The sequence below is a fragment of the Ascaphus truei genome, chromosome 6, assembly GCF_040206685.1.
Source record: "Ascaphus truei isolate aAscTru1 chromosome 6, aAscTru1.hap1, whole genome shotgun sequence".
Taxonomy (NCBI): Eukaryota; Metazoa; Chordata; class Amphibia; order Anura; family Ascaphidae; genus Ascaphus; species Ascaphus truei.
In genome coordinates this window covers 42383711-42408917 of record NC_134488.1, presented here as the reverse complement: position 1 = coordinate 42408917, position 25207 = coordinate 42383711, and the positions used below count along the sequence as shown (strand labels likewise).

The window sequence follows — 25207 nt, the reverse complement described above, 5'->3', positions numbered from 1 at the left end:
TTTGGAGAGATTCGGGTGTGAGAGACAAAGGGGGAAGGAAGGGGTGATGGGTAAGTATGGGAAGGGGGGTGAGAGCGATTAGGCGTGTGTGAGAAGGGGGATATCAGAAGGGGGATATAAGAGATATCAGAGGGGGGTTTGGAAGGTCGCAGACACATGGGGGGTGGAAGGGGGAAGGAGGGGAGGACGATGGAAACTCTAGTTCTGGGCCCCGGGAAAGCGGTCTACGGCCCTGCATATTTGATATAGTCAGTTTATTGTTTAGTATAACATAAAATGTTTGAGGAGAAAAAATAAAAAAAAAACAAGATTGGTTATGAAATCACCTGAATGGTAAAAAAAAACCCACGACATTTAATTTTAAAGTTCAAAATTTATTAATTTAATTTTGTCATGTTAGACACAACTGCCTTGAATGTGGTTTCTATGGAAATGCCAGAGCATAAGGGATAGAGGAACAGATTTATGCCTTCCCAAACTTTGTCCTTGCATGACGGAGACCTTGAATGTTGCATTAAAAAAAGCGTATATACCTATAAACATTTAACTCTCAGAAGTTACATTTTTAAAATAAGTGGTTGAAAGAATGAACTAAGACAGGGGTTGGCCAACTTCAGTCCTCAAGGGCCACCAACAGGTCAGGTTGTCAGGATATCCCTGCTTCAGTACAGTTGGCTCAGTTTTCGACTGAGTACATGTCGAAAATGAGCCACCTGTGTTGAAGCAGGGATATCCTGAAAACCTGACCTTTGGTGGCCCTTGAGGACTGGAGTTGGCCAACCCCTGGCCTAAGACAAGGTTTTCTGTGCATTTCTGGAATAACAGCAGTTTTCTTAGTATAACAGCCGGTTTGCACATACTTTCTCTATAGACGAAAAGCCCACTCTGGGACGGGAGTTAAAAGATGTAATTTGAACATTTCAGTTCTTATTAAAAAACATCTTTAACCCACTTCGTACACATCCATGCTGTGAGACCAGATTTTCCTACTAAATAATTTACAGACCAGAGAGACTCAGACAAACTAATCTTTAAAGGATGGATTTTATAAGGGCCGGAAACACAGTTCTTGCGGTATCAAAAGATAGCTAAAGTTCTTGAGTTCGATTGTAAGTATTGTTGATAGGGGCTTGATAGGCAGTTCAGTATATACAAAGGTTATAGTGACATGCAAGTATAGGATTGTCACGTATATTACTGCTACAGTATGAAGCGCTATGTACATTAATGGCGGTATATAAAGACATATACATACACACACACACATACATACATACATACATACATACATAAACACACATACATACATACATACATACATACACAAACACACATACACACATACATACATACATACATACATACATACACAAACACACATACTGGTCAAGAGTGGTTGTTATATAGAAATGTGGGGTTATATGGAAACCCAATGAGGGAGAACAGATTTTGATCTTACAAAGAATGTGTTGGTTATCCATGCAACTGCTATAATGCCAGTCACAGCACGTGGTCAGTGAGAGTATCCGTGTGATAGTGCCCCGATCTGCACTATTTCAGTTTAATGAACAACCCCCAATATTTCTATGAGTGCATGTACAGTACATGCATGTGTGTACCTTTGTATGCATACAACGTGCATGTAGGTATGAGTGCATATATCTGTATGTATGTAAGTAAGAGTGCCAGTCTGAGTGCCCATCTGTGTGAGTGCAGAGTGCCCATCTGTGTGAGTGCCCTGTCTGCGTGAGTGCATAGTGCCTGTCGGTGTGAGTTCCTGTCTGCGTGAGTGAATAGTGCCTGTCTGTGTGAGTGCATAGTGCCTGTCTGCGTGGGTGCCTGTGTGTGTTGGTGCCTGTCTGCGTGAGTGCTGGGTGCCTGTCTGCGTGGGTGCCTGTCTGCGTGGGTGCCTGTCTGCATAGAACTGTGCGTGGGTGCTGGGTGCCTGTCTGCGTGGGGGCTTGTCTGCGTGGGTGCCTGTCTGCGTGGGACTGTGGGTGCTGGGTTCCTGTCTGCGTGGGTGCTGGGTGCCTGTCTGCGTGGGTGCCTGTCTGTGTGGGTGCTGGGTGCCTGTCTGCGTGGGTGCTGTCTGTGTGGGTGCTGGGTGCCAGTCTGCGTGGGTGCTGTCTGCCTGTCTGCGTTTGTGCCTGTCTGCATCAGTGTATATTGTTTTCTACTAAAATAAATACGTCTACAATGTTAAGACAATGAATGTAGTGTGTGTTTTCCAACACGCGAGGGAGAAAGTAGCAATCATTCTTTAATATAACAACACAAAATAACAATAATTGCAGCAAGCATTTACTTACATCCAGAATCATGACTTCAGAAAAAAACAAACCTCTTTGTTATCCACAAAATGCCCTTCCGTTAATAGAAAATTTCCACTAAACTGCCAAAATAGGGATGAGATTTCTGATGTTGCCGTGAAATGAATATAAATATTCCCTCTCTCCCTTGCTCTGGGAGTGTGGCTGGAGAGGGGGAAATGGAGCTTACAATTTACACTCAGTATATATGAACTCAGAACTCAAGGGAAAAGGCAGTTGTAGGAGAGAAGGCTTCAGAGACAAGGGGTCTACTCCAGGGGTCACAACTCCAGTCCTCAAGGGCCACCAATAGGTCAGGTTTTCAGGGTATCCCTGCTTCAGCACAGGTGGCTCAATCACTATTGAGCCACCTGTGCTGAAGCTGGGACTGAATGAGTCAGCTGTGCTGAAGCAGGGACTGAATGAGACATCTGTTCTGAAGCTGGGATTGATCGAGCCATCTGTTCTGAAGCCGGGTTATCCTGAAAACCTGACCTATTGGTGACCCTTCAGGACTGGAGTTGCCCACTGTTGGTCTACTTGAAGATGCACCAACCTACACGTGGGACTGCTTTGGACTCATGTGGTACTCAGCCATGTTCTTAACCCTTTGAGTGCCGGAGGGGCCTTGGGGATCAGACTTCTGCGGCTCCCTCTGGAACTCATAACAACTTGACTGCTCTCCAATGCGCCATCCCCGATGACCGTACAGAAAGGGAGGAGTCATCCCCCTTCCATCCGTCATCTCTTCCAATCGCGTCCTGAGCTCCATAGGCACGCAGGACGCAATCTCCCATAAAACAACCCTGGGTTTCAGAACTCATGACGTAGTAACTACGTGCCAGGGCACTCAAAGGGTTAAAGCTAATCCCGATTTATTTTAATAAATGTTTGTGCAAATGTAATAAACGGGCAGTGCCACCTTCGGCCAAAGTGTATTACAGTAAGGGCAGGGCTTATTTTTCTAAATAACGTTTTATTTAAACATGTTGGGTTATATTTTATTGGCCGCTGTCCAGTGCTGGAATGGAATGGAAGGATTCTTCATGTATCTTCTGGCAGAAGACCTCGCAGTACTGTAAATATGTCTCCACTAGAGACGGGTGAATCTGCCCAAAACCGCTTCCCGGATTTTCTTGCATTTCCCCCCCCAAAATCCGTTTTGCGGTGTAAAATTCAGTCCGTTTTAATCCGTGCGGAGTCATCAAAATTCCGCCATTGGATCCAACCCGTGGACAGATTTGTAGAATCCAATCCGCGGATTCAGCAACTCATTGGGGGATTCTTAAGAACGGATTGCCGATTCCGCGGATCTGATTCTACCAATCCGTCCACGCGTTGTGGTGTCCGCGGAGTATATCCTGATCTGATCATTGGGAAATCCTCCAGTCACTGCATGCACGCGTAGGCTGGAAAATGAGAAAGAACTGAAAACAGTTTCTTAAATTAGATCACTATGTCCTTCCTCTTGTAGTACACGTATAGCCTCGATTGAGCCACCTGTGCTGAAGCACTGATACCCTTTAAACCTGACCTGTTGGTGGGCCTTGAGGACTGGAGTTAGCCTCCCCTATACTAAATGTGATGATCAACTAAAATGAACAGAAATTGAAGAATATATTTTCCGTTTTAAGAGCAATTCAATTTTTCACATTTCTGATTTGTCTAAAAAGATGATTTAGGCATAAACAATGTCTCTATTGTTCCTTGAAAGTCTTAGACAGCTGAGTTGAGCTTCAACCGGCCAGAAAATTGTCTAAGCAGAACTAGGGTACGAACAGTATGCTCCATTGGTGCATGTTTGATGCAGTCAGCACACGCCTGCACAGTGATTCTGTACTTACAGGCATCATACATTCCAGGGATGAATATAAATGCAATGAGCAGTCCTTCATTCATCCCGTTATAGTTTCGGACCCACGTAAGCCCTGACCCACAGAGGTCTGGAAACGCGGTGCTCATAATGGGACCTTATCAAAATCCTTAACGGCTGTTATTTTCCCTGAAGCCTATCCACAAAGCTAATTCATTGCAAAAAAAAAACCAAGAAGCGTTGTGTATCTCATTAGCATGGGATTAACGCCGTGTTAGGTTAGCTGGCATTAACTCACGTGAAGTATTTCTTACTTAATAGTGGCGTTACTCCCATCCTGATACAGAGCGAGAGCAGGGGAAATCGAACAGGATGAATAATGATTTACTAGGTTGTTTTACAAAGCAGTTGTTTTTCAGCCCATTCGTTTTATTTTGTGCAAACTATTTGTGTGTTTGGAGCATTTTGGTTTTCAAGTTTCACATTATTAGAAGAAAAGCCAAGTACGTATTTTAGCTTTTCGAATTAACCAAAAGCGCAGGACTGAACTTTCTGTGCTTGAATTCATTCTTAAAAACATTTCAAGGAGTATTTCTCAACGGATCTGGGACATATAGCTACAATATAGAGTCTAAGCCAGATTTGATACACATTTTATATTAAGGATCAGAATACTGTGGTTGCAATAGTAGAATTCCCTTAACTGAGAAAAATATATTTTGGGGGTTATTATATAACAAAGTCAATGGAAATGTCAATGCAATTGGCCGTGATCAGCACTATCGCAGTTTAAAGCAAACACCCCTCCCCCATTGAGTGATACCAGGTATCATTCTAGAAATTACCATAAAACTTATTTGCATTTACTGAAGGAGTCAATTCAGGGTCACCTGAAATGTCTTTCTTACTGAGTTCCCTGTCACTCATCCCTTGCAAAGTTAATTCCATAAAATAAAAGAAGCTATTTCTTATGGCAAACCTTTGCTTCGAGTTATTTGTTTCATTCTGTTGTTTGCATTCTTAAAGATCCCTCATTTTTTAACTCCTTCAGGGACATAAGGTTACATTATGGTTTTTTAAGCTTTCCAGGAGGCATCATCCGGAGTTGGAACTCGATACCCTCAAACTGTCCCTATTAAGCCGGTACTGTACATATTTTATGTGTCTTGTACCTATTGAAACCAAGTAGAAATATCGTACGTATTTTAGCCTGTGCGCAAGAGCTAATGAAAGTTGCACTGCCTGTATCCCATTGTTTCAAACTTAGAACCTTCAGCTAATTACAGCAACTTAAAGATCAATGACCGGTTTGATTAATGATTAGTAGGTTATAGGGAAGTTATCACAACTTGTAATATATAAATATATATATTTGTAAATCCAGAAAATCTTGATTCATGTATGAACATGAAATTATCTTTTTATATATTGACCCTTTGAGTGTATCGACCCCTCCGGTACTCAGGATCACGTGATCGCTCCGCAAGGTGGTCATGTGACCGCTCTATCACTGATGATGGAACAGAAGGGGAGGAGCCATCCCCCCTTCCATCAGATATCACTTTAGATTGTGTCCTCAGCTCCATAGGAGCGCAGGACATGATCTCTTCTAAGACAACAAGCATTTTAGGGGGGGGGGGCAGAGCTACTACACCATGGGGCACCCTGGGTGCAGAACCTATAACATAGTAGGATTAAGTTGCATGTTACAGTGACATCATAGGAGGGGCTCTGTACTGACAGGAGTTGCTTATCCTGCTGACTACCGCAAATGTGCTGACAGGAAATACTTATTCAAAATGTACTGCTAGAAATACTTGTTCAGATTGTCGATATCATCCACGATTACACACATTAACACGTCAACACCAATTGTTAGTCAAATATTGTTAATTGAAATACTTAGCTTCGAGTCACAGCAGTCAGGTTACCACATGCACAGTTTACCAGGGGAACCCCCACGCCTCTGCTCAGGTGCCTGGCAGTTAGAGTTACATTTCCTGCGATTGCGTATTCCTGTACACAAGTGGCTTCACCATTAGCCTTGTCCCGGGGTGAGGTTCTGCCCCCCTGCTCCCAAGATGAAGCTTAAATACCCTTATCTCAGAGAATAGGGGGGTGGGGGGAGCCTCCCCTAGCAAAATCAACAACACAGCCACGAAACTAAGACAGTCACTGTAAAAGAGGAACTAAACTGTGCTGAAGCTGGAGCAGACAGAAAAAGAGGAAATAAGCTGTCTGAAACACATAACACACTATATGCTGGAAGTTTTACTATGTAAGCATTATTACAGCAAAAGTAGATATTTAAACTAAGAGACACAAATGTAATCCAGAACACGCCTAAAGTTAACACCTCACGTGCCTAGGCCATCAGAAACAAGACAAACTTAATTCTCCCTATAGGCTCACAATGCATGTAAGCTCCTGTAGCTCCCAAAATCTACCTATTTTCATGTGCCCAATGTTGTAGGGTCTGTGTCACAACCGAATGGAACTCCCCTGGCCCAGGTATATTCACCTTCAAGGCCCTGCTACATTGTCAATGAAAAAATGGCTACCAAGAAGAAGCGTTAAAAGGGGCAGTCCCTCATAGGGTCAAAGTGAACTAAATTCAGTGTCATAGAAGAAAAAAATGTGTGATGCTCTCAAGACAATTGTGTAGTTTGAAAAAAATATATAATGAATTGGAAGACAACCTGTTGATATGTATATGTCCTATTGGATCAGGTAATCAGCTATCCCACAAGGCAATGAGGTAAGGATAGTTACCAGTTGATGATCCCTGGATATTGATTGAGGCAAAGCTGGAACGGACTCACTTGGGAAAGCAGATTCCACGATGAAAAGAAAGTCCTTGTAGATATCCAGCACCTCCAGGTTGAATGTGCCTCCGTTGTAGAAATCTTCACAGACAGGGAGAGGGAAAAGAACGGAGCACTATCTCCAATGCTGTAAAAAACAGCCAATAAACCACAGGGTATGCGTTCCCAAAATAAAGCTATTTAATGGCTCAAAAATCAGTTACAAAGCACACCAACGCGTTTCAGACCTTGGTGGTCCTTTATCAAGGTCTGAAACGCGTTGGTGTGCTTTGTAACTGATTTTTGAGCCATTAAATAGCTTTATTTTGGGAACGCATACCCTGTGGTTTATTGGCTGTTTTTTACAGCATTGGAGATAGTGCTCCGTTCTTTTCCCTCTCCCTGTCTGTGTAAATTCAGTGTCATATCATGTCTCAGTTGTGGAGTTGCTGATACCTTTTTATCCAAATCTGACAACTATTAATATTTGTAACTTATTTCTAAAAGTGAGACGTGGGAGAGGTTTGATGTCCTCTGGCTGCTCCCTTCTGTGTGATGTCACTGCGTGATGTCACTGCGGGATCAGCGAGTGCTTGGACAGCCAGCGTCCTCACTCCCCACCTCCCCTTATCTTTATTGGCTCTCTGATAAGGACAGGGTGAGATAAGGGGCAAGAAAACACTTGATTAACGAATTCTTTCTTATTCAGCATCAGAAACCCTTATGAAATTGAACTTGTACCTAATTTTCAGAAAAATGAAAGCCGCCAAACCTTTGCTATTAGCATTGTTAGATTAGTTTAAACTGGTAAAAGTATGTTTTCTGGCCAGTTGCGTGGGATTGCACCTTTAAAGAGCCAATCAATATTCAAAACCTATGAGGTTGCCATAACTGATTTGTCCTCAGATGGGAAGCAGGCTTGGTGGCCATCTTGGAAGAAGGCAAACCTGTTCTTCAATAATGCCATTTACTGTCTCGCTGCAATAAAGAAGTCGCTTAGCGGCAAAAACACTGCCTCCGAAGTGGGTGAATGGACTTTGAAACCAGGATTAGTTCTTATGCCTCGGGTACCAAAAAATGTAATTGTAATCTCTTTGGGGCGGGGACTCGTCATGCCTTTGACATTCTATGTACAGCACTGCATACATTGTCTGTATTATTATTACTATGTGAATTTTATATGCCATTACTGTATGTTTTTAATATGTTTTCAAGGAGATTCCAAGGATAAAGGGCATTTTCATTGACAAATCTGATTCAGTTGTTATGGGTTAACTTGGTTGGGGCTGTCTTTTTTTCCTGTTCAATATTTCATCCAAATGACTCCCCCACCTCCATGCAAGTACTTTATTCATGTTAATAATACTTGTAACAAGGTATCCTTCCTTATCCATCCAGAAATCTCTCTTTGCTGTCACCGGTATGAACACATAAACCTCTCTCCCAGTGTTTCTGATTTAAGACATCTCTGAAAGTTCATTCTTTTCCATCAGATACACATCTGTGGTATTGATTTTATGTTCTGGGGCTTTTTTTATTTATTCTTTTGCTTCCTAGGTGGTTGGCGAGTGGAGGTTTAGTCGGATCCACTGTGATATCTTTGTCACTCTTGATGTTATGATGTGTACAGCCAGCATCCTTAATCTCTGCGCCATCAGCATTGACAGGTAAGAGATATCGGGGGGAGCAGAAGGGCTGCGATTGGATTTCTCTCCTCACAAAGGGAGGTGGCTTTTTGTACAGTACATCTTGCCATCTCTCCTTGTGTGAAACATTTCCATTCAAAAAGGGACATCCATGACTCCCACGCCGTCTCTGTTGTCAAAGGACTGTGGAGTTGAACCTCAGACTTAAAGAAACCAGACATATTTAATATTTAAAGATGCGTCGTACTGGAGTTGTTACTAGTTGGTTCCCCGTGCTGCAAATCTTTAGAGGCTGCCTCACTTTTAAAGTCAAGTGTTGGTTGTATCGGGTCACATAAACTGATTGGACTAGGGGAGGGCTGGCCACCTCCGCTCCTCAAGGGCCACCAAACTGGTCAGGTTTCAGGATATCCCTGCTTCAGCACAGGTGGCTCAGTCAATTGACAGAGCCACGTGTGCTGAAGCAGGGCTATCCTGCACACCTGCCCTGTTGGTGGCCCTTGAGGACTGGAGTTGGCCACCCCTTGTACTGTGGTGTCCCGATGCTCGTATTGCTGTGGGAGATGTTTACGGTGCAATCACCCCAAGACCGAACGGGACATGCTTAAGGGGTTAAATTGGAGTGCAGAGGTACGTTTTGAACCAAAATTGCACACCCCTAAGTAAATTGACATAGAAGTTGGTTTGTAAAATTAGTGACATAAAACGTGAGCATTTGCTTTCGTGTAATGTTTCTGTGTTGAGCAGAGCCCGGAACAAGCAAAGTGTCTGCCCCTTCTCTCCCTTCTAACAGAGAAGGGGAAGGGTACAGGTGACACTCTGTTCACACCTTTAAATTCACAGCCCCTATTTTAAATAGAAGACAAAAATGTCTGCTTTAAACCTCATTATAATTGTTTAAGGTGGTTCATTACACTGTGAGTGCTCAGTTGCCTGTCTTTTCCCAGAATCCCTGGCTGCAGTGGAAACACTGTATGCTGAGTGATAATGGGGGCAGGGTTGCAGGCCTATCTGAGATGTGAATGTGCTCACACCTGGTATTTCTATTTGCATTACAAAGTTAAGATGTTTACTACATGTTTTTCTAGGTGGGCACGTCCCCTTTAAACCGTGCTATTAAAAGCAAATCGTTCAAACGGCTGGATTCAATAAACCCCGATACGGCCGGTCACCTCGTTATCAGCTGAAAACTCGCCTGGACCAGTTTTTTCGCTGAAAGTGCGAATGGCCACTTCAGAGTACAGCTGCAGCCGCCGTGGAAAATCTGTGGCTCTCTCGCAGTAACGCTGCGACATTTCTGCAGCCAGACTATGGCCCATCGGATTAACACAGCGGGGTCCCTGCATTTGACTGGGACTCGCACTTTGTGAATCCGACCGGACTGCGAGTCCCATTCAAACGCAGGGACCCCAGTGTGTTAATCCGATGGGCCATTTCAGCCTGCTCCGGACTGTCTCAGGAGTTACTGCGAGATAGCCACAGATTTTCCAAGGCGAGTGGTCTAACACCGGCCGGTGCATCTGTATATTGAATTACCCCTGAAGTATGAGCTTCAATGTGTCAACAACTGTATTTATTTGGTGGACATTTGTTCAATTATTCTTATTTAATTTGAAAAGTATTTTTTCCCATATCTGTAATTTTTTTTTAACCTTTATGGGTTTTGCTTTCTGTGAGTCCCCGCTGCACAGTGCTCTATATGCTAAGGGTAACGGGTGATTGATTCCATGTACATACATCATCTCTATACCAAGTATGTTGTGGAGATATACTTAGTTTTGCTTATTAAGATGACATTTATTTGATGGTTTGGTAATACTTCTAGCAGCAGGATTTTGTTATCGTCATTGAAACAACGTGGTTCCAATTTACACAAATGGCCTTAAACAGGGATTATTGGATCAAAGTGTTTCCGTTTTACCGTATCATCACAGCCACAGGTGACATTCAAAAGCAACGTAGGCCACCAGTTGTACAGTAATAAATCTCTTGCAATCAAAAGTGCATCTAACTAGCTAAAAAGTGCAGTGAAAAGCTACCAAATAGATGATAGGGAAGGAATGTCTTAGAATAAGGGGGTATGTCTTAGAATAAGGGGTTATGTCTTGGAATATGGGGGTATGTCTTGGAATATGGGGGTATGTCTTAGAATAAGGGGGGTATGTCTTAGAATAAGGGGGTATGTCTTAGAATAAGGGGTTATGTCTTAGAATAAGGGGGGTATGTCTTAGAATAAGGGGGGTATGTCTTGAATAAGGGGGCATGACTTAGAATAAGGGGGCATGACTTAGAATAAGGGGGCATGACTTAGAATAAGGGGGCATGACTTAGAATAAGGGGGCATGACTTAGAATAAGGGGTTATGTCTTAGAATAAAGGGTATGTCTTAGAATAAGGGGTTATGTCTTAGAATAAGGGGGGTATGTCTTAGAATAAGGGGGGTATGTCTTGAATAAGGGGGCATGACTTAGAAAAAGGGGGTATGTCTTAGAATAAGGGGGTATGTCTTAGAATAAGGGGGTATGTCTTAGAATAAGGGGGTATGACTTAGAATAAGGGGGTATGTCTTAGAATAAGGGGGCATGACTTAGAATAAGGGGGTATGACTTAGAAAAAGGGGGTATGTCTTAGAATAGGGGGGTATGTCTTAGAATAAGTGGGGTATGTCTTAGAATATGGGGGTATGTCTTAGAATATGGGGGTATGTCTTAGAATATGGGGGTATGTCTCAGAATATGGGGGGTATGTCTTAGAATATGGGGTATGTCTTAGAATATGGGAGGTATGTCTTAGGATAAGGGGGTATGTCTTAGAATAAGGGGGGTATGTCTTAGAATAAGGGGGTTATGTCTTAGAATAAGGAGGGTATGTCTAAGAATAAGGGGGTTAAGTTTTAGAATATGGGGGTATGTCTTAGAATATGGGGGTATGTCTTATGATAAGGGGGGATGTCTTAGGATAAGGGGGGATGTTTTAGGATAAGGGGGGATGTCTTAGGATAAGGGGGGATTTCTTAGGATAAGGGGCGATGTCTTAGGATAAGGGCCGATGTCTTAGGATAAGGGGGGATGTCTTAGGATAAGGGGGGATGTCTTAGCTATGAGGAATATATAAAAAAAATTCCTTTGAAGAAGAGACATCTAACAGAGGATCTGACTGCTGTTAACCAGCATCACTATAAAGATTTAAGAAAATAAAGTTTAAGCCCAAATGCTGTATAATTAAGCCAGAGTTATCCACTAAGATTAAAGGAGATAAAAAAAAAGAAAAGGTTTAAAAATATGTTTTTCTTTTCTTTTAAACCGAGGATGTGGAATTTGCAACTAGGACTTAACATCAATATACATCAGTTTGCTCCATAATGTTGACAACACTTTTCAATGGTGTCATTTTTTCCCTGCTCCAAATATATGATGCTTGTTACTTGTCAAGCCCTACAATTTGATGCCAATCTAGATACAGTGCCTCTTGTTATTCGATAACTGGAAATAAACCAATGCAAAAGTACCTGTTAATGTATTAAAAGAGTCAATCTGCACGTGCCTAAAAGTACTTATTAATGTAAAAAAGATGCAGACTCCAAATGGGGCATTATTTCTAGTCATATCCAGTTTTAAACACGTTGATACATATGGTCCCATGAAGGCAGATAAAATACAAGAGGTACAGTTACAGAAAGAAAATCTATATATAGTGATATGCTGAACAGGTTACAACACAGAGAGAGTATTGATCGTCAGAGTGATCTGATTGCTATATACTGGAGCCAGTGTGTGATTTCCCTAGTGGAACATACAGTACTTAACAAGTGTTGCACTGGGCGATTCTTGTTTGCCACTTTCTGGATCATTATAAGTAAAATAAATATAAGTACCTCTCCTAGTGTACAATAAAACAATGGACATGTGTCTTATTTCACCCTCAATCTAAAAGCAATCCTAAAGAGGTGTGTAATTTTGTGTCTACACTACATTAACCCTATTGGTGTATATAGGGCGGCTTGAAGCAATATTGGGGACAATTTTCTCTAGCTACAGTGGGCCCTTATCTTTCCTGCCCAGCACCACGTCTACTACAACCTGTACCACTACACCCACTATATAAAGAACAGCAGGAAGGGTGTTTAACGAGTTAAAGGGTCTGTGCTACATATTAACAATGTTACCTCATGGCAATGATATGGTTAGTTGGTTAAATGGCCGGTACCATGTAGGATCAATGCTATCAAATGATAGTGACATGTTTAATTGGTTAAAGGATCAGCCCCACGAACAGTAAGTTTAAAGTGACCAAATGATAGTGATATGTGTAATGGTTCATGGGGTCTCTGCCACATAGGACCAAAGTGACCTAATCGCATTGATTCCCAATGTGTTAATGGGGCTGACTTAGGACAACCATAAAAGATAAGCGGATTTTGGAATATACTCTGGAAACGGTTTTCTTGGGGCTGGCTCTTCATGTATGGCGTGTTTCTGGACTATATGTACTGTGTGTTTCAGGTACACCGCGGTGGCAATGCCGATGCTATACAATACCCGCTACAGTTCCAAGCGGAGAGTGACGGTCATGATTACAGTGGTATGGGTACTGTCCTTTGCAATCTCTTGCCCCCTCCTCTTCGGACTCAACAACACAGGTAACTAATGCCCTCACATCTTCTTAAACAGTGTTTCTCATCCCTATCTTTAGGGACCCACAGACAGATCAGGCTTTGAATACACAGTAGATAACCAATAGTCCATTTATTCCTAAAATCTGGGTTACAGAGTTGCCCAAAGAGAGGGCAGAAAAAGACTAGAACAAAGTTAAGTAAATTCTTAAAATACAACAAGTGGTTTCTAGGAATCAACCCTCTTTCTAAATGTTGAGACTTGACCTCAAGGCTCTGGCAGCTAGCAATTTGAGAAGAGGGGGAATTCCCATGGAGTAATATATTACAAATAGTTGGACTATCACTGCTTTTTGGCTTCTCATTTCAACATGACTACTTTTTTAATGCTCTTTTCTGATATTACTAGTACTATGGAACCCGACAGAACCATTGTTAGCTAATGGGTGTTTGAAACACATACTCTACAACAGGGGTCCTCAACTCCAGTCCTCCAGCCTCCCAGCCCCAACAGGTCTGTTTTCAGGATATCCTAGCTTCAGCACAGGTGGCTCAATCAGAGGCTCAGTCTAAAACTGTGCTGAAGCTGGGACTGTTTGAGCAACCTGTGCTGATGTAGGGATATCCTTAAAAAACTGACCTTTTTTTGGGGGGGGGGGCTTGAGAACTGGAGTTGAGTACCCCTGATCTACAAAACTGTGAATTTTCCATTAGAGACATATTGAATAAAAAGATGAATTAATTGGTTGATAATTACTAGGTCCCTGCTACTACAATTCCCTTCTGTAGCTTACCTTTAAATGTATTAGTCCACAGTGAGTTTTATAAGAAGAAGCTTGTACGGTACACAGGTAGCATATATTATTACCTTTGGTAACTTGGTTTTCCATACAAAATAATGCATTAAATAACAAAATTGTTTTCTCCTTTCCATTGTCTTTAATAACATTACTGTTAAGAAACTCTCCAGAATTAATGCAATGTATTGCATTAACAATAACATCTGAATTATCTGTACCTTGGTAACACTACTCAGCAGAATAACTGAACTCTAACTATAATGAGAATAGCCATCTCTTCTATCATGCAGAAAGTCATATCAATCACTTACACGAGACCTACAGAAGTACAATGTCATTTTCACCTGCTTGTGGAATGAGGAAGGAAGACAGTTTGGCTTTACACATCGCAATGTGCTAGAATGTGATTAAAAAAAGTTATAATCAACATTATGGTGATCTGGGGGTATTCATTACAGTGTAATAGGGACGGGAGTCATGGGACACAACCGAATGAAAACTAACCCCCCTTACTAACTATCAGGCTTTATGCTGAACTTGTCACCTCCAGCAGAGCTCCTCAGTTTCAATACTCAGGACAAACTAGCAGGCCGGGTTTTCAGGGCAATGCACACTGTAGCAAGTTGTAATAGTGATAATTAATTCTAGATTAATTGGTTAATTAAAGGGCAGTCCCTCCTAGGATTAAAGTGAGATAAGAATAATGGCATATTAAATAGGTTAAATGGAGATAATTTACACCTTGAAAAAAAAAAAAAGAACTTGATGTGCTTTATAAACATGTTGCAATAAGTTGCAAATGTTTAATGTTTGCACTGTATATGAGTGCTTTGTAACGGTTTTCCAATCTTTATCTAATGTGTATTGGAGATAAGGCTGTCTGTTAGTCCTCAAAACTGGAGGGGAATTCTTGTCTTTGTGTATCCATAGTAATTATTAGAGATGGGTTACCCTGGATTGGCCGGGTCATTTCAGCCGAGTATTTCTGTGGATCAAAAAGGCATATTCATTATTAAATAAAATTGGTGCTTTAAAGGTGATTGGATTTTTCTAAGGATACCGACTACACTGTTTTATATTTTTGTACCTGCTATGTGGGACTGCTTCTTTCAGTGTTAATGAGTGAAACCATTGTATATCCAATTTTAAACTTCCCGGGTACAAACCCGACACGTTAAGTACAACTAGTGACAAAGCCCTCCCCCATTCAAGGAGATTTTAATGCCAAATCACTTGAGTGCATCTACTGTATCCATACTGCATGTCTCACACGTTGTACAGGTGTCATACAGAAGGAATAGCTAATGTTAGGGTCCAGTGAAAGCTCCTTATCTGACCTTGGGCAAGTCACGTTATCTCCATGTGCATCAGGAACCGAAATTAGCTTGTATGCATATTATTTAGTGAATAAACTGTAGGTTCTGGATGTGGGCCTGCCAATTAAACAACATTGTGTAGCTTTTAGCTTCCTCTCTTTTTTTATGTATCTCTAACATTCAAGCGCAGTAAAATCATTTGAGGACATATGTTTTATTTAAGCGATGAGTCAAAAAGAAGAAATAGCTGTACTGGAATTGATTTTTCCCTGTTTATTTTCTCCACCATTGGATGGGGAAGCAGCTTGATGCGGAGTGATGCTTTAGGGACATCCCTCAAACAGGTGGAAGCAACAGTGACATCATTATTGTGTTCTTGTGCGTGTCCCCATGAGGAATGTTGCTATCTGCAGCAAGAAATTTAGATAATTATGTCCCTTAAAAAGTAGGAAAGTGACATAGTTACATGGTAGATGAGGTTGAAAAAAGACATAGTCCATCAAGTTCACCCTATGCTAGATTTAGACGGCAGATACTTTATCCTATATTTGGATACAAAGTGACACACCTACCCGTTTGCGTGCTGCAAGAAACGTCCTTACGTCGGTATGCACATGTGATCAGATATCTGATAAGTTGTTAATCACATTTCTTACATTTAAAGGCCATCTTTTAATCAAGAAGGAAGCAGTTTCACATTTGTCTCCATTCATTTACACAAATATAGTTTATCAGCAAAACAGTCATTTGAGACAGACGGGGCCATGTTAAGTAAGTGGCGGTAAGCCATGGGACAACTTACAGCCCAATCAAGCACATGTGACTTAAGAAAATAGTGCTTACAACAGTCTGCAATACTTTTTTGCTTGACGAAGCACTTTTGCTTATGCTGGCACAGTATTGTTTTATATGTGGATCTACAGAGCGGGGTTACACATTACTTATTAGCGTCTATTACCCTACCTACTGGGGTTCTGATAGTGGTAGTTGTAGGGAGATCTCTGCTGCCGATATCTCCACTAAAACTAGGTACACCCCACACCTGATTTTTTAGGAATTGGCTGTAGCTGAGTGTAGTTACAACACACTAGTCCAATCAGTTTAATTTTACTGTAGGGTGTACTAGCTATAATCACCTACCCCCCTGTCCTTTCCCCGTGGCCATAGACATTAGGGCTCACTAGGTCATTAGTATTTCTTTATTGCTGCATTAGTGTTAGGCTATTGATGGCTTTCTAAGCACCCTAGAACGTACTTACATCGGTGTCCACTTAGTTCTGATTAATGTCCATCCACTATATTGCTTCACTTGCATACAGTATCTAGTGACTAGCCTTTACAGTCCCTTGTTGGGCATACATCATTGTTTTTCAGTGCCTGTCTACGCATCTCCACACAGTTATTGTGGACAGCTTGTCTGTGGCTCCTCACTCCCTTACCGTCTATATTTGTAGCAATTATATCTGCAGCATTGTCACCGGGAGTACCCTCTCCTTGTTTACTGCTGCAGTAGCTACTATACTGATTAGGGTATATTTCCTCCATCCATTATTGTGTGCTGAGTGTTTACAGGGAGGTTTCGTTGCATTATAACCTCCTGCTGTTACTATACACAAGGAGGCTCTGTATAATGTACAAGTGTCTATTAATTTTACAACTGTGTGTTATGGACTTCCTCCATAAGTATATCTATACCTGACTTCAGATTTGTTTCTATTGTTATTTACATTAAGTGGTTTTAGAGTGCTTGTTATTAGGGACCCTTTTTCTCCTCGCTTCCCCCCTTCTCCATAGGCTAAGGTCCCGTTGCACGCGTCCGCACGGCTGGCTTGCTTGCCGGCGGCGCGTGCAACTCGCTGTACCGCGATCTGCGGTCTACAGGATGCTTTTCTCGGAGCGGGGGGGCGTGGCCAAACGGGTCGGGGGGGGCGCGGCCATGACGTGAGGGGGCGCGGCCATGACGTGAGGGGCCGGAGCGGGAGGTGGGAGGATTGACTGGGAGGATTGACTGGGAGGATTGACTGGGAGGATTGACAGGGAGGGGGGGCGTGGCTTGAGCGGAGGGACCCGCTACTCTTCCCCCCCCTCCCTCCACGGGCTGCCACGGGCTGCAGGTAAGTAAAAAAAACACACACACGCAGGCACTCATACATACATACATACACACACACACACACACACACACACACAGGCAGGCACTCACGCACTCATACACACACACACAGACAGAGACAGGCACGCACACAGACAGGCACACACATACACACACTCATACACACACACACACACACACAGACAGGCACTCAGGCACACACATACACACACACACAGGCACTCAGGCACACACATATACAGACAGGCACTCACCTGCTTTCACTCCACACTCCTCCCCGCTCCCCGAAGCCTCTCCTCCTCCCGCAGCCTCCCCTCCCCATTGGCTCACAGCCACACCACGTGACGCGTCGAAGCTAGGAAACACCATTCTGTGGTGTCTCCTAGCGGCTGACGCGCCACAGCGTGTGATCAGCTGTGCAGCCAGTGGGGACCAGGACCGACTCGCGAGGATTTCCCTGCTGGTGGGGAACTCGCTACATTGCCGCCCGCGCCAACGAGCGCAGCGGGTCCCAGGCCTTAAGGGTAGGACTTGGAGCTTTTGTCTCTTAAGAAATCCTTCCACGGTAGGAGACACAAGGACGCATTCACTTAAATGGTCCGTAAAGTGCATTTTGCTGCTGTAAGGTTTCTTATGGCATAACACTGCTTAGTAAATATGGCTTATGGTTTATTTGGCACATAAGGTGTTGTATGAATTTAGCACCACTTAGTGAACTTTGCCTTTAATACTTAGGCCCTCATGTTGTGTTTCCCTAACTTGTGAAGACTTAAGGTACATTCATTACAATAGACTTGAAATCTTCCCGATGAGGGGGATATAGCTTCATATCATATTGAATTAGGGCCATGGTTTAACTATTTGCATGTTTTCCACCTTAAAGTGGAAGCAGTATGTTGGGAAGCAGTATCTCGGGAAGCTGTATACTTGGGAAGCAGTATCTGGGAAGCTGGGTACTCGGGAAGCTGCGTACTGGGGAAGCAGTATCTCTGGAAAGCTGGGTACTCGGGAAGCTGCATACTGGGGAAGCAGTATCTGGGAAGCTGGGTACTCGGGAAGCTGCATACTGGGGAAGCTGTATTCTCGGGAAGCTGTATCTCGGGAAGCTGTATCTCGGGAAGCTGTATACTCGGGAAGCTGTATACTCGGGAAGCTGTATACTCGGGAAGCTGTATACTCGGGAAGCTGTATACTCGGGAAGCAGTATCTCAGGAAGCTGTATACTCGGGAAGCTGTATACTCGGGAAGCTGTATACTCGGGAAGCTGTATACTCGGGAAGCAGTATCTCAGGAAGTTGTATACGCGGGAAGCTGTAATCTCGGGAAGCTGTATGCTCGGGAAGCTGTATGCTCGGGAAGCTGTATACTCGGGAAGCTGTATACTCGGGAAGCTGTATACTCGGGAAGCTGTATACTCGGGAAGCTGTATACTCGGGAAGCAGTATACTCGGGAAGCTGTATACTCGGGAAGCTGTATACTCGGGAAGCTGTATACTCGGGAAGCTGTATACTCGGGAAGCAGTATACTCGGGAAGCAGTATACTCGGGAAGCAGTATACTCGGGAAGCTGTGTACTCGGGAAGCTGCGTACTGGGGAAGCAGTATCTCTTGGAAGCTGTATCTCGGGAAGCTGTATCTCGGGAAGCTGTATCTCGGGAAGCTGTATACTCGGGAAGCTGTATCTCGGGAAGCTGTATCTCGGGAAGCTGTATCTCGGGAAGCTGTATCTCGGGAAGCTGTATCTCGGGAAGCTGTATCTCGGGAAGCTGTATCTCGGGAAGCAGTATCTCGGGAAGCAGTATCTGTGGAAGCTGTGTACTCGGGAAGCAGTGTACTCGGGAAGCAGCAGTATACTCGGGAAGCTGTGTACTCAAGAAGCAGCAGTATACTCGGGAAGCAGTATCTTGGGAAGCTGTATACTCGGGAAGCAGTATACTCGGGAAGCTGTATGCTCGGGAAGCTGTATACTCGGGAAGCTGTATACTCGGGAAGCTGTATACTCGGGAAGCTGTATACTCGGGAAGCTGTATACTCGGGAAGCTGTATACTCGGGAAGCTGTATACTCGGGAAGCTGTATACTTGGGAAGCTGTATACTCGGGAAGCTGTATACTCGGGAAGCAGTATACTCGGGAAGCTGTATACTCGGGAAGCTGCGTACTGGGGAAGCAGTATACTGGGGAAGCAGTATCTCTTGGAAGCTGGGTACTCGGGAAGCTGCGTACTCGGAAGCTGCGTACTGGGGAAGCAGTATCTCTTGGAAGCTGGGTACTCGGGAAGCTGCGTACTGGGGAAGCAGTATCTGGGAAGCTGGGTACTCGGGAAGCTGCGTACTGGGGAAGCAGTATCTCTGGAAAGCTGGGTACTCGGGAAGCTGCGTACTCGGAAGCTGGGTACTCGGGAAGCTGCATACTGGGGTAGCAGTATCTCGGGGGAAGCTGTATACTCAGGAAGCTGTGTACTCGGGAAGCAGTATACTCGGGAAGCTGTATTCTCAGGAAGCTGTATCTCAGGAAGCTGTATCTCAGGAAGCTGTATCTCAGCAAGCTGTATTCTCGGGAAGCTGTATTCTCGGGAAGCTGTATTCTCGGGAAGCTGTATTCTCGGGAAGCTGTATCTCAGGAAGTTGTATACTCGGGAAGCAGTATCTCGGGAAGCAGTATCTCGGGAAGCAGTATCTCGGGAAGCAGTATCTCGGGAAGCAGTATCTCGGGAAGCTGTATACTCGGGAAGCTGTATACTCGGGAAGCTGTATACTCGGGAAGCTGTATACTCGGGAAGCTGTATACTCGGGAAGCAGTATCTCGGGAAGCAGTATCTCGGGAAGCAGTATCTCGGGAAGCAGTATGCTCAGGAAGCTGTATCTCGGGAAGCTGTATCTCGGGAAGCAGTATTTCGGGAAGCAGTATCTCGGGAAGCAGTATCTCGGGAAGCAGTATACTCGGGAAGCTGTGTACTCGGGAAGCTGCGTACTGGGGAAGCAGTATCTCTTGGAAGCTGTATCTCGGGAAGTTGTATCTCGGGAAGCTGTATCTCGGGAAGCTGTATCTCGGGAAGCTGTATCTCGGGAAGCTGTATCTCGGGAAGCTGTATCTCGGGAAGCAGTATCTCGGGAAGCAGTATCTCGGGAAGCAGTATCTCGGGAAGCAGTATCTCGGGAAGCAGTATCTCGGGAAGCAGTATCTGTGGAAGCTGTGTACTCGGGAAGCAGTGTACTCGGGAAGCAGCAGTATACTCGGGAAGCTGTGTACTCAAGAAGCAGCAGTATACTCGGGAAGCAGTATCTTGGGAAGCTGTATACTCGGGAAGCAGTATGCTCGGGAAGCTGTATGCTCGGTAAGCTGTATACTCGGGAAGCTGTATACTCGGGAAGCTGTATACTCGGGAAGCTGTATACTCGGGAAGCTGTATACTCGGGAAGCTGTATACTCGGGAAGCTGTATACTCGGGAAGCAGTATACTCGGGAAGCTGTATACTCGGGAAGCAGTATACTCGGGAAGCTGTATACTCGGGAAGCTGCGTACTGGGGAAGCTGCGTACTGGGGAAGCAGTATCTCTTGGAAGCTGGGTACTCGGGAAGCTGCGTACTCGGAAGCTGCGTACTGGGGAAGCAGTATCTCTTGGAAGCTGGGTACTCGGGAAGCTGCGTACTTGGAAGCTGCGTACTGGGGAAGCAGTATCTGGGAAGCTGGGTACTCGGGAAGCTGCGTACTGGGGAAGCAGTATCTCTGGAAAGCTGGGTACTCGGGAAGCTGCGTACTCGGAAGCTGGGTACTCGGGAAGCTGCATACTGGGGTAGCAGTATCTCGGGGGAAGCTGTATACTCAGGAAGCTGTGTACTCGGGAAGCAGTATACTCGGGAAGCTGTATTCTCAGGAAGCTGTATCTCAGGAAGCTGTATCTCAGGAAGCTGTATTCTCGGGAAGCTGTATTCTCGGGAAGCTGTATTCTCGGGAAGCTGTATTCTCGGGAAGCTGTATTCTCGGGAAGCTGTATCTCAGGAAGTTGTATACTCGGGAAGCAGTATCTCGGGAAGCAGTATCTCGGGAAGCAGTATCTCGGGAAGCAGTATCTCGGGAAGCAGTATCTCGGGAAGCAGTATCTCGGGAAGCAGTATCTCGGGAAGCAGTATCTCGGGAAGCTGTGTACTCAGGAAGCAGTATCTCGGGAAGCAGTATCTCGGGAAGCAGTATCTGTGGAAGCTGTGTACTCGGGAAGCAGTGTACTCGGGAAGCAGCAGTATACTCGGGAAGCTGTGTACTCGAGAAGCAGCAGTATACTCGGGAAGCAGTATCTTGGGAAGCTGTATACTCGGGAAGCAGTATCTCGGGAAGCTGTATAATCGGGAAGCAGTATACTCGGGAAGCAGTATACTCGGGAAGCAGTATACTCGGGAAGCTGTATACTCGGGAAGCTGTATACTCGGGAAGCTGTATACTCGGGAAGCTGTATACTCGGGAAGCAGTATACTCGGGAAGCAGTATACTCGGGAAGCAGTATACTCGGGAAGCAGTATACTCGGGAAGCTGTATACTCGGGAAGCAGTATACTCGGGAAGCAGTATCTCGGGAAGCAGCTGAATGTGGTTCAGATCCAGAGACACCCGGCTACCTACACATGTGAAAAAAACTGGTGCAAGTAGGAGGAGGGAGTAGGAGGAGGGAGCTGCTCTTTTAATAATTGATTTTAAAAAATCACAAAATTCCTATTTCACTTGGATACCAGCATGAAATTAAACTCTGGGAATCCCAGAGCTATTTTATTGGACATACAGAGAAAATAAAAGAAGGGAAAACACAGTTTTCGGGTAGGGAAATAAAGATTTGAGCTGTAAAATGGTGTATTTCAGCATAGCAAGAGGAGATAGGGGAAGCTACATTGTATCTGTCAACAAATGCAGTAATAGCTCTGTAAATAGATAGCAAGGAACAGAATGGGTCATTGTAACGTATTCATGCGTGAAAGGCTTCAGTGTCAAAGGTGGGGAAATGGATGGATAATGTTTGTCGGAAGATTCCTGAAAGGCTTTCTGACACCGTGCTAACCGTTTCCCCCCCCGGACACTTTATTCATAGGGAACTCATGCAGCTCTTACCTTTGTTGGGCGCCTATGCAATTTGCCAGCTCCCAGTGCTGGAGAAGAGCGCATGACCATTGAAACTGTGGGGCGCAAGCCAAAGCGGCGTCACAGCTTAATGAATAAGGGCGTTAGAAACTCGTTAGCAATGTGTTCCGGAGATAAAACGGAGCAAAAAGTGGCGCGAAAACAGATTTATATAAAAAAAAATCGAATAATTCTCACTGAAATAAGGTAGCATTTGTCATTTTGAAGTTAAATGAAGTCAGCAACTTAACAGACCTCTGGGGCTTTGGGCCACAGTGGCTACACTGCAGAGAAGGATGCTGGGTAATAACATGCAGATGAGCATAGCTGAATATGAATAAGCTATCTGAGTGGGTTTTTGTGTACGTCATTCTCCCAGGGTTTGTTTGCTGTACAAGAGGGAGTTAGGTCGCGTTTATAGTGGCTGCGTGCACCCTGCGAACAAAAGGTCGTACCTCTATGAGGCAGGCCGTAGAGTGAGCGACAAAGCGCGACTGTCTGCGCCGCGAGTTTTGAAAATGCAATTTAATGTGTTTTTTTGGGCGCGACGCTCCCTCGTGACATCATGGCCACGCTCTGCCTCACACCCCACCACGCCTCCCTGTCGCCTCCAACCTAGTTTGTTTCGCGCGCGCGTTACGTGCTCTGTCGCCGCCACTATAACCACGGCCTTGTTCATATTTAAAGCTAAATACTCATTGTGTACTCATTTGCATTTCATTACCTACTGCGGAGTCATTGTCTGAATTTTAACACCAGGCAAGAGATTTAATAAGTTCACTTGTAATTAAATTTGTAATCAATCATTTACTTTTTTTTTAACAGTTATTATGCAATATAAAGGAATAAAAATAAATTATATATATATATATATATATATATAATGTGAAATCTCATGTGGGTATATTTTGTCCCCATGGGAACGATACTCATTGTGTTTTTCAATAGTAGTTACAAACATTAATGTCAAAATGTTGCATTGTATTTCAGAATATTTTTTTACTCACCGATACGTAACTTTTTTAGTGTGTGGTTTAATTTTATCCCAGCTTCGAAGCCAGTATAACCTCACACTGAAGAGACCCAAAAGGTCAAAATAGCGCTCTGTGAGTAGGGTTACTGGCTCTGCCCTTCTTTAATCCAGGCTGTGCTGGAAAGCTGTGTAATGCTTCTAGGGGTCCATGTTAACAGGGCCGCCAACAGGGTGGGGACAGCGGGGTTGGTGTCCCAGGCCCTGTGAGTCAGGGGGGCCCGGGCCCTGTGCCGGTCAAGTGCCACTGTCGGCGGCCCTGTGTGTCAGAAAAAAAACGCTGACACGCTTATTGAAGCTAGGAGAGGAGAGCCAATCAGAGCCTTCCCCATGGGCCCGGGACTAGCAGCTGATATAAGCGCCTGCACAGGCGGGAGAAGCATGTGTCAATCTTCCAGGCTGTGCAGCCGCTTATTCACACTACACACAGGTAAATGCGTAACTGTACTGTATTTGTATTTCCCTGTGCTGTTGTGTGTGTACCCTGTATTTGTCTCTTTACTGTCTGTGCCCCTGTTCCAGTGTATGTGTGTGTGTCACTGTGAGTGATCCCTTCAACTTCTCCCCTTCCCTCTCCCCCCTCCCTCCCCCCACCTGCCGGTATCCTCTGCATCGCATCCTCCGCATCGCAGGCCATCCAGGCCATCAGCAACCCCCCCCCCAAAAAAAACAACAACCCCTCAGGCCCTAACTGAGTCTCCGAGGCATCAGCCCCCCTGCCCTAACTACCTCCGATGCATTCTCCCCCCCCCCCAAATGCATTCGTCGTCCCCCCAGGCCCTAACTTACTCTGCAGGCCGGTTCCTGAGCCCCAGCAGGCAGCCTAAATGCTACCCCACACAGTGGGCCACCTGAAGGACCCCAACTCCTCCCCCCCAGGGCTAACTGAATCCTCTCCCCCTCGGGCTACCTGAATGCTCCCACCCTCTCCCCAGGGCCGACTGAAGGCCCCCCCCCCCCCCGGCTAACTGAGGGTATCTCAATCCTCCCCCCAGGCTAACTGAAGAACCCCCCCCCTACACGGGCCAACAGAAGGCCCCCCCCCCCCGTGGCCAAACCGCGGGCCGACAGAAGGTCCTCTCCTGGCTAATTTAAGCCTCCCATCACGGGCCGTTTAAAGTCCCCCCGGCCCAAATGCAGGCAAACTGAAGCTCCCCCCCCCCAGGACTCTCCTGGCTAACTTAAGGTCCCTCAGACCTCCCTGCAGGCCGACTGAAGGACACTGCGCTATGGGTTGGGAGGGGGGTGGGGGCGGCTCCTTGTTGGCAGCCCTGCATGTTAAAATAGATTTTAAGCAAAAGGCAACACAGTGTGCTCATTTGCATGTAATTTCCCAGAATCCCTTGCTGCAGCGGAAGCATTGTATGCTAGGAGATAATGGTGGAAGGCAGGGGTTGCAGACCTGTCTGAAATGTGACTGTGCTCACATGTGATGGGGTTTTTTATGCAGAACATTGAGCATTTGCAGCATACTTTGTACAACACAGCCTGACCCAATAAAAGTAAATGCATAGATCAGATTTCTCTCCGGCATCGGCAGTCATTTGACGCCACGACGTCGTGTGACGTCGCATTGCCATGTCAACACGTAGCCATTTGGCCCCGCGGCATCACGTTGTTTTGGTGACACCTCGCCTGAAGCCGCCGGAGCAGGCAAGAG

The 25207-nt window shown here is 44.8% G+C and overlaps 1 protein-coding gene across 1 annotated transcript in view; it reads left to right on the top strand.

Moving 5' to 3' along the window:
• Positions 1 to 25207, top strand: part of DRD2 (dopamine receptor D2) — a 206065-nt gene that overhangs the window by 164855 nt on the left and 16003 nt on the right. Inside the window, exons 3-4 of the mRNA XM_075604041.1 lie at positions 8484 to 8593; positions 13075 to 13211. Coding sequence (XP_075460156.1) covers positions 8484 to 8593; positions 13075 to 13211 — 247 coding nt within the window. The remainder of the gene's footprint in view (positions 1 to 8483; positions 8594 to 13074; positions 13212 to 25207) is intronic.